The sequence below is a fragment of the Piliocolobus tephrosceles genome, chromosome 20 (assembly GCF_002776525.5).
Source record: "Piliocolobus tephrosceles isolate RC106 chromosome 20, ASM277652v3, whole genome shotgun sequence".
NCBI lineage: Eukaryota > Metazoa > Chordata > Mammalia > Primates > Cercopithecidae > Piliocolobus > Piliocolobus tephrosceles.
Window position 1 is genome coordinate 35179348 of NC_045453.1, and position 15627 is coordinate 35194974.

Below are 15627 nucleotides of genomic sequence, written 5' to 3' on the forward strand. Positions count from 1 at the left end.
GCTCGCGCGCCCGCGCGCCCGCCCCCCATTGGCCGCGGCTCGCCCACATGCAAATATGTCTCCGTCGCGCTCGCCTATTGGTCAGCGATGTGCCGCGCTCGGGGCGCTCCCCTGGGTCCTAGAGACCATCGGGCGCAGCCGCAGGGAGTCGGGAGCTGCGCGCCTCCCCGCCGGTTCGAGTCCCCGTCTTGGGAGCTGCGGCCGCGGGGCTCCGGCCTTCTGTTCCCTTTGCTGTACAGCGGCTTTCGCGGTCAACCTTCATTGAACGTGCATTTTAAGGCTCCGGACCCAGGGCGGCGTGGGTGAGGCCCAGCACACTTCCCTGTCCGGAGGTGTGTCTGGGCGGCGCTTCAGCAGGCGCAGGGCGGCCCCTGAGGAGCCCCACCGCTTCCCGGAAGGGCCGGCGTTCCACCTGGCCTCCTTCATTGACAGAAGGGACCGAGGGTCTGAGTGGAGAAGGCACCTGCTTGTGATTGAAGCCAGGGCAGTCCTGCACTTCCTGCAGCAGCAAAGTGATCTTGAGCCTGCCTTGTGCCCAGGCCTTTTTCTGTCCCCGGGTGTCCCTGACTTCAGAACCTGCGAGCCGGCGCCGCCAGGATGCTCAGGGCCTGCCTCTGGAGCCCGGGAGCCTGTCTGCGGTCTGGAGGGGAACCCACTGTATCTTTGTGGAGGGACTCAGGGCCTTGCACCCACCTCTGTGCCACCTGCCTGCCCTGTCCAGCTTTCTTTCGTGGGTTTACTTATCTTAAAAGAGGGACAGTGATTTCAGACTCAGGGTATTGTCAGGATGAAACTGGCTCAGTGAGGGGATCGGGCTGTGGCTGGAGGCCAGACACATGCAGTGGTCAGCCCGCAAATGCACCGCAGTACCTCCACACCTGCCGGCATGCGCCCAGCCTCTTCTGTGCTGGGTGCTGGGGACCTGGTGGGACCGACAGGCACAGCGCTGGCCCTAGGAGCACCTGGTGTGTGGGGAGGCAGCATGATGGTCAAGACAGTGGGTGAGTGGGCAAGACAGGGTCTTCATCACCACCCCTAGCATGGGCCCCTGCCCTTCAGGCCCCTCCCCGCCTCCCACCCGCCCTGCTCCCTCCTGTGGGCCTTCACAGGCCACCACTGGGGCTCACGCAGCACGCAGCACCTCTGCTTCCTTTCCTTCTGCCCTTCCAAGTTGGCCTCTGCCAGGCCTAGGGGAAGGTGGGCAGCTGTCCTGTCTGGGAGAACGTGGGGCTGGGTGGCACGGCGGAGGGGTGGCTGCGGATTGTGGATCCACAGAGTGGGCTGCTAACTGTATGTGCCTGGGGGCTCCTGGGAGCGGGGAGTGAGTGCGACCAACAGTGTAAGGTGCTGAGGCTGGGGCAGGCACACAGTGGGCCCTCCATCCCTGCTGGCTGTCACCAGGAGGAAGGGCCTGACAGCAGAGGGTGGGCCATACACCAGCGGCTTGCAGAGAATCTGGTGTCAGATGAGAACAGAGAGGGGCAAGTGAGGGTGGAGGTCAGGAGGCAGGAGGCAGCTGTCCACATTGGCTGCAGCGCCAGGCCCTGGCGATTGGCTGTGTAGTGGGGAGGGCTCCTAGCCAGTTCTTTGCTGGCGCTAAGCTGAACTTTGAGGGACCAGGAAGAATGCTGAGGCAGGAAAGGGGTCTCTTCCTGGGTCTGCTGAACCCCCTTGCTAGGCTCCTACTGCCAGGCTTCTCCCCTCCCCAGGGTGTCGATGGGGGGCCAGAAGCCAACCTGGCCTGCAGATGGTGTGTAGGGAACACACGGCTTTTGTTTCATGTGATTCTGGAGAAATTAAAGCAACCTTTAACACACCTGGGCTTCCCTCTTGGTAATTCAGTCCCTCTGGCCTCTCAGGCCAACAGGCAGACAAGCCACAGGCTGCAGGTGGGAGGCAGTGCCCCCGAGCCAGGCCTGCACCCCAGTGTGGTCCAGGCTTCACCCAGCCCAGTTGTTGGCCTGTGTCCTGCCATCCCTGTGACGCGTGGTTTTAAACGCCCAGCTCACCTTGGTGCTGTGGCCGCAGAGGGTCCTGCTGATGAGTTTCACTCCTGATTTTCCCTGGCTTTTACCCTGAACTCTGAGCAGGTGTCAAGCGCGGTGCTCTGTCTGGATGTCCCTGACTGCAGGCTTGGCCCTCGGGCTGACTTCCTAGTTTCCCCCTTGACCTGACACCCCTCTGTGGCCCCCACCTTTCCTTTGTGCCTGATCCTTGTCCAGTTTTCTAGAGTTGGGGTTTCAGCAAACTTCCCAGAACATTCTAGCTCCTTGCCTACTCGGCACACTCCTGTTCATCCCTCAGAACCCACATTCGGGTTGCAGGTGCCACCTGCCTTGACCTCCCGGGGACACCTGCTCTCCTCCCCGTCCCCCAACACTAGCCATGACTTGGTGCTATTGCTCCTTTGCCCACCACTCCCTGGTGCCCAGCAGTGCCCATTGTCTCTGCCCTGGAAAGGGCAATTCTCAAACTTCACATTTAGGAGAATTATCCCTGGGAGCTTCTTAAAACACAGACTCCAGGCCCATCTCCAAGGTCCTGGTTCAGTGGATCTGGGGTTGGGCCCAGGAATCTGTTTCTTAAGCTCTTCCCACGAAGCTGGGAGGGACTGATACCCGTCCTCCCTGGAGGAGCAGACAGCCCTGAGTGCTCCCGGTGGAGTCCTGGAGAGCTGCCCTGTGGCTACCAGGCCAGGGACTAGTGAGGAAGGGCAGGTGCACACGCCCGCTGCCGTTGCCAGGCACTTCCCTGAGGGCGCCCTGGTCCCTTCCCGCTGCAGACTGTGCAGAAGAGCTGGTTTCATTCTGCCCTCTCGCAAGGGGGTGACCTCCCAGTCCCTGGCACAGTCAGAGGTGTCCTGGGGCCCGGGCGGGTGGAGGCCCAGTTGAATTCGGCCCTGCCAGACACACGCACGATTCTTCAGGTGTTTATTCTCCATCACTCAGGGGACCCCGTCTGCAAGGGTGCTGCTGCCCACCACCTCCCTCCACCCTCACTGCCAGACATCTGTTTGCCGGGAGCCCACGAGGGGGCGTCCAAGACTGTGCTCGGAGCTTGGTGCGCAGGGGTGGGGGTCGGAGTGGTCTGTTGCCTCCCAGAGCATGGGCACTGCGTGGGAAGGGCTGCAGTGCACAGCAGGGGTGGGGCTGGGCTGGAGCCTGAGTGATCCTGCCTCCAGTCCCCACACCCCCCAGGGAGCAGGTGCTGGGCTGTGGGAGGGGCCACAGAGCATTTCCCAGGTGGGTGGAGACAGGGTGAATCGCCAGCCTGAGACCCCTCTTGGTCCTCCAGACCTTCTTGAAGTGGGCCAGGATGTGCCCACCACTGGCTGTGCGGGGCTGCCTGCTGGTTGGGTGGTGTGGCCTCTCCAGGCTGTGGTGGGCAGGCAGAGGGCCACCCTGGGCTCGCTGTGGGTTCAGTGCAGACTGGGTAGGTCTCCTTCCAGGGGTTGTGCGGGGCTGCCTGCTGGTTGTATGGTGTGCCCTCTCCAGGCCCTGGTGGGCAGGTGGAGGGCCGCCCTGGGCTTGCTGTGGACCCTGGTGCAGGCTGGCTAGGTCTCCTCCCAGGGGCTGCTGTCGGGGGAGGGACTGTCGTCCTTGGCGTCCCTTGGGCTCCCGGGGCCCTCAGTGGCTGTCAGTTTCTTTCTCCCTCTGGATTGCTTTTTGGAGGCTACGGGAAGTGGCTGGAGGTCAGGCTGGAGCTGCGTGCCTTCCTTTGAGGCAACACTGGCTCTCACCTAGGGCCTCCTGGGTCTCCTCTGGGCGTGGGGAGCTGGGTGCTTGGGGAAGTGGACTGGCCACCCTTGTTCCTACAGAAACCAGTGCCCAGAGCAGGAGGAGCCCGATCTGAGGGTGAACCCTGAGAATTGGGTGGAGGGTGGACACTCTCCCCATTGCGTAACCCCGAAGACGGCGCTGACCCCAGCGGCCCCCTTGCTACCTCGGAGGGAGCCAGGCCGTGGTGGCTGGCCTGAAACTGGCTGCGGGCCTCAGTGGTCCTGCCCCAGGGCTGGGGCCGCAGGGGAGGGACGCCTGGTCCCCGAGACGGTCCGGGGATGGGGATCCTGCTGAGATGCTGGGCTCAGGCCGTCTCTGGGGCACAGTGAGCTCACAGAGGCTCCAAGGTAAATGGGTCACGTTTGGATCCTGACCCAGCTCCCAGACCTGTGACCTTGGGCAAGTGACCTCTCCGCTCTCAGCCTCCATTTCTGCACCAGCCAAACAGTGAGGATCCCACCTGCTGGGCAGGGTCGTGAGGCTCACAGGCAGCCACAGCTGCACCCCCTCTCCCGGGGCGCCAGGCACGAGGACACTGGCTTTGGCACTGGGCTGTGCCCATGCTGGGAGGGACCTGCTCTCACTGACCACCATGTCTGTTTCTCAGGAACCCCTGCCAGTGTCCCTGGCCCCGGCTCAGCTAGGAGCACAAGGGGGTGCTGGCTCACAGACTGCACCCCCCGGGGCCATTTCCACCCACTCAGCAGGAAGTGCCTCGAATAAGGGCCGTGCTGGTCTCCACTGCCGCTCCGGGCAGACGCAGGCCACGGCCACCTGCCAGCAACAATGGCACATAGTGGCAGCACCACCCTGCCTGCTGCCTGTGGGCCCTGCCCGGACAAACACCAGGGCCGTATGATTAGGTGTTCAAAGTCTCTCATGGGCTCCTGGACCCCAGCTGGAGCTGCCATTGAGCCCAGAGCAGGAGGTGAAAAGTTGTCCCAATACCCTCGGACCAGGGCTGAGGCTCCTGCTGGCCTTACTGGGAGGAGCTGGGCCCAAGGACACTGCCCTTGGCAAACACTGGAGCCATCCGCAGTTCCCCAGGGGAGCAAATGTGCCCCATGTCCCTTGGAGCTGTGCCCTCTGTGCTGCCCCTATCTGCAGGTGGACAAGAGGGATCTGCTCCTCATGTCAGTGGCTTATCCTGTGCACCAGGACGCCCTTCCTCCCAGGACGATGGTGGGGACAATGACCATCCCCTGGCTCCTTCTCTCCCTGAAATCTCCTACAATCCCTAATGTCAGCCCCCTTACAGGCGAGGAGACTGGGGCTCAGATTTGGAAGGACCTGACACCAGGCTACACAGTCAGAGGCTACACAGGAAGGACTCACTCTGGCCGCCCCTGCCCTCCTCTGTGGGGTTCATTTGGGGAGGGTTGGGGTTCATTTTTGGCTCCATCATTCTGAGGCTACCATTCTCCAGGCAGCCAGGAGAGGAGGTGGCACTGAGGAGAGGTGAGTGCTGTGGCTACCCTCGCCCCGCCTCTCTGCACCTGCCCCATGCCGGCTGTACCTTTGTCCCCGGGCTCCGAGGCCTGCTTCCTCTTCCGTGGCAGACCCTGCCCGTGCTCCTGGGCGCAGATACACCCGGGCCCCTCCCCAGTCGTGCTCTGGTCCGCCTGGGGAGAAGGGGGTGTGGTCAGGAGGAGGAGCACCTCCCGGCCCGGCCCTGCGGAGTGTGTGGCCTGGACCCACCTCGCTGCCTGGGGTGTCTGTCTCATCCCGTTCCTTGGACTCTGGTCTCAGCACTTCAGCCTTGCTGGGCTCTGAAGGAAGCAGGGTGTAGGATCAGGCCAGGCTGGTGGCCCCGGGAGTCTCCCAAGCCTGCCAGACTAGGATGGGTGGAGACAACTCTGCAGATGGGGAAACTGAGGCACAGAGGGCCAAGTGACCTGCCCCACACCTGCTGACAGGAGGCAGACTGGGGTTTGGGCTCAGGCCCAGTGTCCCCAGCAGCTGGGGTGCCCGCCCCTGGCTTGGATGCTGTGTGGTGGGTACTCACAGCCTGCTTGCCAACCCTAATTGCTAAGGTGCTTTCCCCCCTCACTGAGTGTGGTTAGAGAGGCTCCTGCCGGGCCCTCAGCTTCCTCCAGTGTCTGCAGGTGGAAGAGCCAAGCCCTGGAGCCTGGAGTTGCCCCGTCAGGTCGGCAGGGCAGAGCTGGGCCTGGAGACACCTCTTCCCGGTGGTCACTGGCCACCACCCTCTCCCCATGGGGAAAACACCTCCCAGCTGGACTCTGACCCCGGGTGCTCTCTGTACCTGAGTGGCCGTCCAGGTCAGGCAGCTGTGGGTGGGGAGGCAGCTGTGGGTGGGGAGGTGGCAGAGGCCTCCCTGTGTCTTCATCTCCTGTCCTGCCTGGAGAGGACAGGCTGAGCTGGGACCCTGGAAGTGGGCGTGAGGGGTCCTGGGGGGAGGCAAGCAGGTGGCTGGAGTTTATTTGGGAGACTTCCCTGCCCCCAACTTAGCCCTGGATGGCCGGTGGACCCCCTCTTGAGGCTGCAGCTGGTGGGGGGGCCCACCTTTCCCTTTCTAGTGTGGATGAGGCAGCCTTGCTTTCTCCCTTGGAACCAACTTGGTGGGCAGAGGGAAGAGAGCAGCCCGAGGTCCGGCTGGAGGCTGGCCCGGGATGGGGGATGTGGAGGCTGAGGACAGGGTCTGAGCTAGGGCCGGGCTCCTTACCACAGGAGTGCGAGCCTCCTCCTGCTCTGGTGCTCTGGTCCCCTTGGTGCCATTGCTGAGTGCCTGGGGACTGCGAGTCAGGGGTCCAGACTCGGTGGGTGGCTCGGGGCTGGGAGTGTGGGCAGTGGCAGGGCTGAGTGATGCATGCTGGCCGGCTGGCTTGGGAGTGCCCTGGCCCCGGGCCCGGCCCCACTCCGAGAGGTCCAGGGGCTTGTCTGGGGCACAGTCCAGTGCTGCTGCAGCCTCCGTCCTCTGGGCGCGGCCTGGGCCTACAGGCTGTGTGTGCCGCCCTCCAGGCAGGCCTGCTGCTGCGGCCAGAGCTGCCCTGGCCCCCTCACTCTCAGGGCCCTCAGAGTCTGAGCCGGCTGGTGGGGAGGGCGGCATCTCCCCAGGTGTGAGCTGGCCCCTTGGCCTGACACTGCCTACCCTGGCCCGAGCCCGCAGCTGCTGCTGGGCCAGGAGCAGGTGCAGTGCCCCCTCCAGGCGAAGGTCCTGCATGCCCGCCAGGGCACTGGGCAGCCCCAGCAGTTCTATGGGCTCCTCCCAGGCCTCTGCTTCTCCGGCCTTCAGGTCCTGGAGCCGGGGGTCACGGGGGGCTGCAGCAGGGGCCAGGGGGCTGCTGCGGGGGCTCCGAAGGTGCAGGGAGAGGGGGCGGTTTAGGAGGCAGAGCCGGTCCACCTTCGGGGAGTGCTTCAGGGTCTCATGGGTCATGGCAGAGGGCCGGGAGGCCCGCAGGAAGCTGTGAGGCAGGAGAAGCCCAATGACCATGCTACGTTGAGCTGTGACCGTCCCAGTGAGCTCTGAGAGGGGAGATGACAGGCACCCACTCCACAGGTGAGGAAACTGAGGTCCAGAGAGGTGGAGCAAGCTGCATGGGTCCCATGGCAGGCAGTGGAGGGAGGGGAGGCTCAGCCCCCGGCCCTGGAGGCCATGCTGTGTGGACCCGGCCAGAGGTGGCCCGTGGTCTGGGCTCCAAGGCAGGGCCAGATGCCGAGGCCTCCGTGTCTTCTTGGTGGGGACATCAGTCCCCTGCTCCTCACCTGGAGGGTCCTAGCCACCTGCCCACCCTCCACACCCTACTTGTTCTCACACAATGTCCCCGTCCCCTGCCCCCACACCCCACACCTGGCCACTCCAGAGTTGTCCACCTGGGAACTTTGCTCCAGGCTGGGTGCCCAGAAAAAACCAAGCCAGAGAAGGTCAGGGGCTGGAGGGATAATCAGAGGGACTGCCCTGGTTCCAGGGGTGAGAGAGGAGCTTGTCTGAGGCTGTTCTGGATGGGGGTGGGGCAGGCGGGTACCTGTCCAGAGAGAGGCCGCGCTCATACGCTGGGCTGGGTGGGCTGCTCCTGGCGGGCAGTGGTGGCGGCGTCCCATTGGTGGGGCCACGGTCAGCAGGGCAAGCCTGGGACCCTGGCCGTACCACGGCGATGGTCCCGTGCAGCTGGTTGGAGATGCGCTGGGGGCTCTGTGAGGATGGGTGGGTCAGCCTGGGCAGGGCCATGTGTGGCCTCTGCTGTGGCCTCTGCCGCCTGCCCTGGGCTGCTCCCACTCTGCCGCTGCTCACTGCTGGACCCACCCACTCAGAGCTGCGCCCCCACCCACACCAAATGGAGCGCAGTGGCTCCTGCCTGGGATGAAGGAGGGGCACATTCGGGGTGAGGCGCATGAGAGGCTGGCATACTGCAGGTGCAGCTGCCTCCAGCCTCCTGCCTGCGCTGGCCCAGCTGTGCATGCTGGGCTCCAGGTCCCTGCACGTACCATGTCTGGGGCCCACGACTCAGGCAGGGTGGCCCCTGGTGAGATTTTGGCCACTGGAGATGCCCTGTGCCCTGCTGGCTTTTCTGTGGGAGGAGAAGTCAGGAGTGAGAGCTTGGGAGGTGCTCAGAGGGGCGGCGGCTCAGCCCCAGGGGGAGGATCCCTGGTCCTTCGGGGGCCCAGCCTCTCAGCCTCACCCGGTCCCCACAGTACCTTCTCCCTGTAGGCCTGCGCCCTGGTGGTCTTCCTCAGCCTCCTCATGGCCTCCTGGTGGCTTCTCTGTGATGGCCTTCCAGCCGCCGGGGGAGGGGAGCAGCAGGGGTGACGGGGGGTCTGAGGTGCCCTCCTTGGCCAGGGGCTTGAGCCTGTCTCTGGAGGGGAGGGAAAGACAGGGAGGGTGAGGGAGAGTAATATCCCAAGAGATGATCACAAAAGCCGGGCCCGCTCCTGGGTGACCCCAGGGGACGCAGCGGTCCCGACACTGCCGGAGAGCCCTCCACGGGTGGTTCCCCCAGGGACGTGTACCGCGTGCTCCTCAGGGGGTGCTGGGGAGTGGGGTGTCTGAGCCCTGGGACTCTTTCCCACTCACCCCAGGCCCCGAAGCCGCTTCACCTCCTCCTTCAAGGTCTCGTTCTCTTCCTTCAGTCCGTTCATCTCGTTGGCTGCAAAAGGCACTGATTAGCAAAGCAGGCAGGGGTTGGGGGGGACAGGGGCTGGGGTGGGGTCATCACAGCACCAGGGAAGCCCCTCAGCAGTGACCCCAGCACGTAGCCCAGGGCCTGGCAGGCAGCAGGTGCGCTGTGGATGCTGCTGCATGCGTGGCTGATTGGATGCCGTTGAATGAGCCGCGCCGGCCTCGAGGGAAGGGGGCTCGCCCTTGGTCATCAGGAGGGCCACGAGGACTCAGGACTGGGGGACCTTCCACATCACAGGAAAAAGGTCACGCCCTGTGGGGGCAGGGATGCCCCCAGCGCAGGGGAGGGAGGCTGTGTTGAGGGAGGGCCACACCAGCGCCAGCTGGGGGCTGTGTGTGTGTCTGTAGATTGGGTTGTGAGGTTCCGCCAGTGGTGTGGGGCCGATCGCCCTGCCTCATTTCCCCACACCCCCACATGGACTGAACAGGCCCTGGGGTCGCCTGGCCCCGTGGGAGAGGACCCCGGCTGTCTGGCAGGTGGGGCTCACTGAGGATGAAGATGTGCTGTAGGTTCTGCAGGTGGGAGCTCTGGAACTCCTGCTGCCGCTTCCTGGCCAGCTCCTGGGTGACCAAGCAGCGATCGCACAGGCCGGCCCGCAGCCTGCAGGGATGGGGACATAGGGAGTCTGAGGGATGGCATGGAAGCCAGAGGGCCTGAGACCCACCGCCCCACTGCCGGGAAGTGCCCCTGCCCTTCCCAAACTATTCCGTAGAGCCCCAGGCCTCTTCCCACCCCGTGGGCGAGGGGTCCCATGTTTCACTGAGTTTGGGGAGAAATCTTGAAAATGCAGTTTACTTAAGGCTCTGAGATGTCCTGCAGTGGAGAAACCTTCCTGGTTCAGTTTGTCCTGGACTTTCCCAAACTCGTTCTCCGAGGAGCCCTGTCATCTCCCCCTCCCCTGAGCCCACCAGTCCTGGCCGTGCTGCGAGGCGTCCTCCCAGACCCACCTGTTTTCCAGCACCCGAAGGTTCTCCTTCAGTGTCTTCTGCTGTTCCCGGAGCTGGTGGTTCTTGGCAAAGAGCTCCTCGATCCTCTGAGCGTCCCTGGGGCGGGAAGCAGCTAAGGTGGGGGCCTGCTCCATCCAGGAAGACACACGCTGTCCCCACCATCCAGCCTGGGGGCCAGTGCCATTTGGCACCTGCAGCCTTGGTCTGGGGCTGGATCCTGCTCAGTGCCCCTCACTGTGGGGACTTGCCCTTGAAGTGGGCCCTGTGGGGGCAACGCCTAACCCGTGCCCCCCCAGTCATCTGCACGGTGCCCCCCCAGTCATCTGCACGGCCCTCTGTGATGTCTGTCCTGTCCACACACCACTTTAGTGCCATGGTGCAGGCAGAGCCACAGCCAGGTCTATAAGCCCGGAACACAGGGAGCCGGCCTGCCCGCCAGCGTATGACCAGACATGACCCCAGCTCACCATGAACGGACTGTTGATATTCTGATCATGATCCTGGGGTGCGAGACACCCTGAGTAGAGGGCTTGCCCCGCTCCTGGGAGGCCAACGCACCTGGGTTCAAGTCCTGCTCACCATGTGACCTTGGACGAGTGACTCCCCCTGCCCCCACACTGAGCCTCAGTTTCCCCTCTGCACCACAGGATGCTGGCACACCGGAGCTTCGCGTGGCCCCTGCGGAGGGGGCCCTGCTTGGCCTGACTCACCGGCACCTCTCTGAGTTCAGTTCCAGAAGCTTGTTCTGCAGGCCTGGGGGAACGAGCAGAGGGGCAAGTGGGGTCGGTCAGGCCCAGCTGCTGCTTTCCCTGCAGCCTCCCCACCACGGGGTCTGGGCAGAGCTGCAATGTGGCACTCCCGTCCCCTGCGGCCCCTGGGGGAGCCCTGCCAGGTGGGCCCCTGTCTGTGCTTAGGCCCAGGGCTGCCTGAGACTCGGTGGTCTTGGCCCAGTATCTGTCGCTTCCCCTGGGGTCTCTGCCTCTGGCATCTGTCTGGGGGTGTCTGGGGGTGAGCAGGGACCCCGGTGCCACAAGTGACCAGCCACCTGTGAAAGGCAGAGGGACCGGAGGGCCATTGTGTGTGTGTGTGTGTGTGTGTGTGTGTGATAGCTAGTGTTGAAATAAGATGAGCTTTTGGGGCAGACCCCACCAGACCTCCTCCTTGCCATATCTTGGGATCCAGCCTGGGCCTGGCTAACCCCAGCAGCCCCACCTCTCTGGGTTGCCTGGGAGACAGCCAGGTCCTTGGACCTGCAGGTGGGCGTGGGTGCTCAGTGGAAAGACCAGGGGAAGGTGCTGGCTCTGGGACTGGACTGGGGGTGGTGGTGGGGCTTCGGCCCTATCCCTGGTGAGGGAAGTGGACGGGGTGGGGCCTGGGGTGTATCCTAGAAGGAAGAGAAGAGTTGCATCTCAGTGCCTTGACATGTTCTGGATGGGTCCAGAGAGCCACAAGCTCTTGTTTCTGAAAGTGGCTGTCCCTGCTGTGGTGAGCTCAGCAGGCCGGCCATGGTGCGCTCTTCTTTCTGCCACATGGCCAGCCCCATGGGAGGACAAAGCATGGGCAGCATGCAGCTGTGGGTGGCAGGTGGCCATGAGGTGTTGGTGGCAACCCTTGAAAGTGCTCCTCCCCCTCGGGGCCACGCTCCGGGAGTGGCTCGAGGACATCGCAGCTTGAGGTCAGCACTTGCGGTGCCCAGGCAGGGTGTCTGTCCACTTTGTCGCTCTGGGCCTTGGGTCAGGACTCCCCTACCTGGGCCAAAAAGACAGGGTCCGTCCCCTGACTTGTTGGGAATTGGAGGTGATCATGGGTGCACCCTGGCCTGCCCCGGCCCTTAGGTAAGGGCTGTGGAGACCCCTCCCTAGCCCAGCATCTGTCCCTGGCCCCTCACCCAGGACTTCCTTCTCGTGGATCTCCTTCAGCCTGTTCACTGACTCCATGAAGCTCTCCATGGCTCCCTGTGGCCCTGGCCCGGGCCCCTCTGCGCGGGGGTTGTGGAGATGTTTGCAGCCTCTACAGCCCCTCTGTGTCCATCCTGAAGAGGAGGAAGAGAGGACAGGGATCTGCTCAGGAAGGGCTTGTAGGCTGTGGAGTTCAGGAGAGGATTGGGACTCCCTGTGTCTACGTGGAGCAGACCCCACGTCATGTTGTAGGGCCACTCATGGGAGGTGGGCTGGAGGCTCCGGAACTCCACGGGCAGGTGCAGAGATAGTACATTGTGGGGCTTCCTCCCACACATATGTGGACGGGAGCCAGAGGGCAGGGTGCTGGCTGCTGTGCGGGAGGGGATGGAGGGGCCAGGGGTCATCTGGGGGTGAGTGCCGGCCCCTCTGAGCCACCCTGTTCTCCTCAGGTATCCAACCCATCAGTGCCTGGCCTGTCCCCACATAAGCCCTGCCCCTGGACCTCAATGGAGGGACAGGGAAGCCTGGTGAGAGCTGGATGGTGCCAGTGGCACCTGCCAAGATGTGACGCTGGGAGTCAGACCTCACCAGCAAGAGCCCCATAGACCTGACCATGCCACTGTACACACCCCAGCCCCAACACTACGGTCACAGCGGCTCCTTCACTTTCACCGGAGCCCTTGTACTCAGTTCCCTCCTGGGATCTCTGCCCGCCTCCAATGCTGTGGCAGCTTCAATCCTGTCACATAGGCGCGCACACACACACACACACACACAGATAGCATGTACATACAACACACATGCACACACATGCAAAAGGCACACAGAGCATGTACATACACAGCACAATGCACCGACAGACATGCACACACACAAAGCATGTATACACACAACACACACACACCTACAGACACACACACAACACATATGTACACAGACAGAGATGCCCACACACAACACACAGAGATACATAGACATGGGTACATGCTGACCTAAATCCGTGCAGACATAGAGACACGGCTACACACACAGTTGCAGGTACACAGAAACACACACAGCCACAGCAGCCCCCTCTACCCAGAAGCAGCTCCCACACGCAGAGGCTGGAGGGTTCCAGGAAGGGGTAGGAGCCACTACCTAACCCTTGCATCTCAGTGCCTTGACATGTTCTGGATGCAAGTGTGCGTGTGTGTGTGCCATGTGTGTGCACGCCCGAATGAGTGTGCGTGTGTGTGCCGTGTGTGTGTATGATAGCCAGTGTGCATGTATGTGTACCGTGTGTGTGCACACCCGAACAAGTGTGCATGTGTGCATTCTGTGTGTGTGCATGCCTGAGCCAGTGTGCATGTGTGTGTGTGCTGTGTGTTCACGCCCGAGCCGGTGTACATGTGTTTTTGCCGTGTGTGTGTGCTGTGTGTGTGCATACCTGAGCCAGTGTACGTGTGTGTGTGCTGTGTGTTCACGCCCGAGCCAGTGTGCATGTGTTTTTGCCCTGTGTGTGTGTGTGCTGTGTGTGTGCTGTGTGTGTGTGTGCTGTGTGTGTGCTGTGTGTGTTTGTGCTGTGTGTGTGTGTGCTGCGTGTGTGCTGTGTGTGTGTGCTGTGTGTGTGCACGCCCAACCAACCGTGGAACCACTGGTGCATCACCTGAACAACGGTGTTGGTCTCCTCCCTGCCTGGCCTCCCCCTCAATCTCCCTTGAACCCCCTGCCTCCCGGCATCTCCTCCAGAACCACTCTCCAGGGTGACCATCCCTGGGAAACTCTGGTCTCTGCTCAGATGCGCACTACTCTGCTCAAAATCCAACTTTGGGCTTGCAGCTGAGGCCATGCCCAAGGCCTCGCAACGGCCAGCCCAGCCCAAGTGGACCACAGAGGGGAGCGGCCATGGCTGCATCTGGGTTTTCAAAGGTCAGCCTGAAGACGCTCACGTGAGGGTCCTCTCCGCAGCAGCATTCTACAGAACCGTCCCAAACGGGACTCCCAAACCCCATCCCATGATGGGTGGAATGGTGGCCACCCAGCCCCACGCCCATCCCAGCGTGGCGGCCACCCGGCCCCACGCCCATCCCAGCGTGGCAGCCACCCGGCCCCATGCCCATCCCAGCGTGGCCAAACCACCCAAGACAGACTTGAGGGTGCATTGAATACAGAAAGAGGCACTTGCCCTGGGGCCCTGGAAGTTGGGTGGTGGGTGTCTTTGGGGCTGAGGCTGGGGGTGCCTGTGACTCAGGGTGGCAGGCCTTGGGACCCCAAGAGAAGTCCCGGGGCCTGGGGTGGGGATGGTGACTGAAGCTACTTGGAAGGAGACTCTTCTAATTCCCACTGAGCCCTTGCACCTGTGGTCAAGCGTGTTAGTGCTGAGCCTGGTGGGGCAGCGAGGGGTGTGGGACAGAGTGTGGCCCCTGTTTGGGGGTGGCCACAGCGTCCCCAGGGGCCCCTGACAGGGCTGGTGGGGCTGCATGGAGGGCGGAGCATCAGGATGCTGGGCTCCAGAGACTCGGTCCACAGACCCGCCTGGGCTTTGGGACCTCCAGCCACCCTCGGAGGGAGTGGGGGTGACAGCTGGCGGCTCTGTGTCGGGTGGGTGAGGGATCCTGGGACCAGGAAGACTTGGAGCTTTCCTGGTGGGAGGCTGGGAGGGAGCCAGAGCTCCCTGGGAGGGATGTCTTTGCCGGTGAAGGGGGCCAACAGGACGCTGAGTTCCAGAGGTGGGGATAGCATGTAGCCTGCGGGAAGTAGGTCACGTGGCCATCATCAGTGGTTCTGACCCCCGTTTCCTGAACTCCATACACACTGAGACCTTTCCGACAGCCCATGGAATCTTGACCACACCACGAAGACCCCGCTCCAGATGGGGAAACTGAGGCTCAAACAGATCAAACCTCCCGTCTCAGTCACCCAGTGGGAAGTGGGATCTGGGTTGTGCCTGGCTCCTGGGGCTGTGGGTCCTGCGTGCTCTGCCTGTGTGGACTGGGGCATCTTCCCCACGGCTCCGGTGCACCCAGCTGCGCTGGCTTTTCCTGGCCAAGGGGCCCCCGGAAGGAAGATGTCAGAGCTGGGGCCTCCCGAGGCTCAAGCAGCTGAGGAGGGCCAGGAGGGGGCTGAGCTGCAGTTCCTGAAATTCCACCCGGACCCGCCCAACAGGCCGCTCTTCCCTGGCCCCCAGCACCTGCCATGTGGGCTGGGCCGACGCCCATAAAGGAGCCGCCCAAGGGAGCCCAAGGTACCTGGGGGCCTGGGAGAGGTCTACACAAGAGAGGCGGGCTTCCTTCCCAGTGAAGTCACCGTGGTACAGAGAGGCCGGGACTGCGCCGCTGCTGTGCTTCCCACTCACAGGATCCTTTCTGTGCCCCAAACCACCTGCAGGTCCCGCCTGGCTGCCACTCTCAAGGCCTCCAAAGGACTGCAGAAAGAGTCCCCGTCCCACTGGGCAGGGAACGGCGCAGACACGTACCCGGAGGCAGGGCTGGGGGGCGTCTGGAATCGCCGTAGGGTGCACCCTGCTGGGGGCCCTTGTTTCCCAGAGGCCCAGAGTTGGGGTGGGCCTGGGCAAGGCCACTGGGCCCAGTGAGTGACAGTGCCTGGGGCTGGGGGGACTTCCCTCAGGGTGAGCAGGTAACAGACATGCAAAGTGGCCAGGATCAGTCTCCCAGGCTCCGGCGCCTCTGGGACAGCCCCAGTCCCAGCTTCTACCCTCCTAGAGTGCTGGAGAGCTCCAGGGAAGGGATGGGAGATGGAGGGAAGTTGCAAGCCCTGATGCTTTTGGGGAGAAGAAATGAACCGGGATTGTAGAAATTCACCCAGACCTGCGCCCACAGCCTTGTGCCAGGGGTGAGCAGGGGAGTCAGTGGGGCTGACTTTTTCT

At 63.2% G+C, this 15627-nt stretch overlaps 1 protein-coding gene across 1 annotated transcript; it reads right to left on the reverse strand.

The window, feature by feature from the left end:
• Positions 1–3553: 3553 nt before the first annotated feature.
• RBBP8NL (RBBP8 N-terminal like) lies at positions 3554–11810 on the reverse strand. Its single transcript, XM_023183162.1, has 13 exons — positions 11750–11810; positions 10572–10614; positions 9862–9957; positions 9402–9514; positions 8809–8881; positions 8433–8590; positions 8223–8305; positions 7763–7929; positions 6463–7201; positions 6043–6187; positions 5478–5548; positions 5296–5437; positions 3554–3672 (listed from the first exon to the last, which is right to left on the reverse strand). Exons 1-13 carry the CDS (start codon positions 11808–11810, stop codon positions 3554–3556), a joined length of 2010 nt encoding a protein of 669 aa, XP_023038930.1.
• Positions 11811–15627: the final 3817 nt, after the last annotated feature.

What these genes read in the sequence shown, in the direction of transcription:
- RBBP8NL (XM_023183162.1), bottom strand. Translation starts at nt 11,810, where the DNA reads ATGGAGAGCTTCATGGAGTCAGTGAACAGGCTGAAGGAGATCCACGAG. An exon ending in CCACGAGAAGGAAGTCCTGG is followed by an intron (nt 10,615 to 11,749) that starts GTGAGGGGCCAG and finishes TCGTTCCCCCAG; the next exon opens with GCCTGCAGAACAAGCTTCTG. An exon ending in AAGCGGCTTCGGGGCCTGGG is followed by an intron (nt 8,591 to 8,808) that starts GTGAGTGGGAAA and finishes CCTCCCCTCCAG; the next exon opens with AGACAGGCTCAAGCCCCTGG.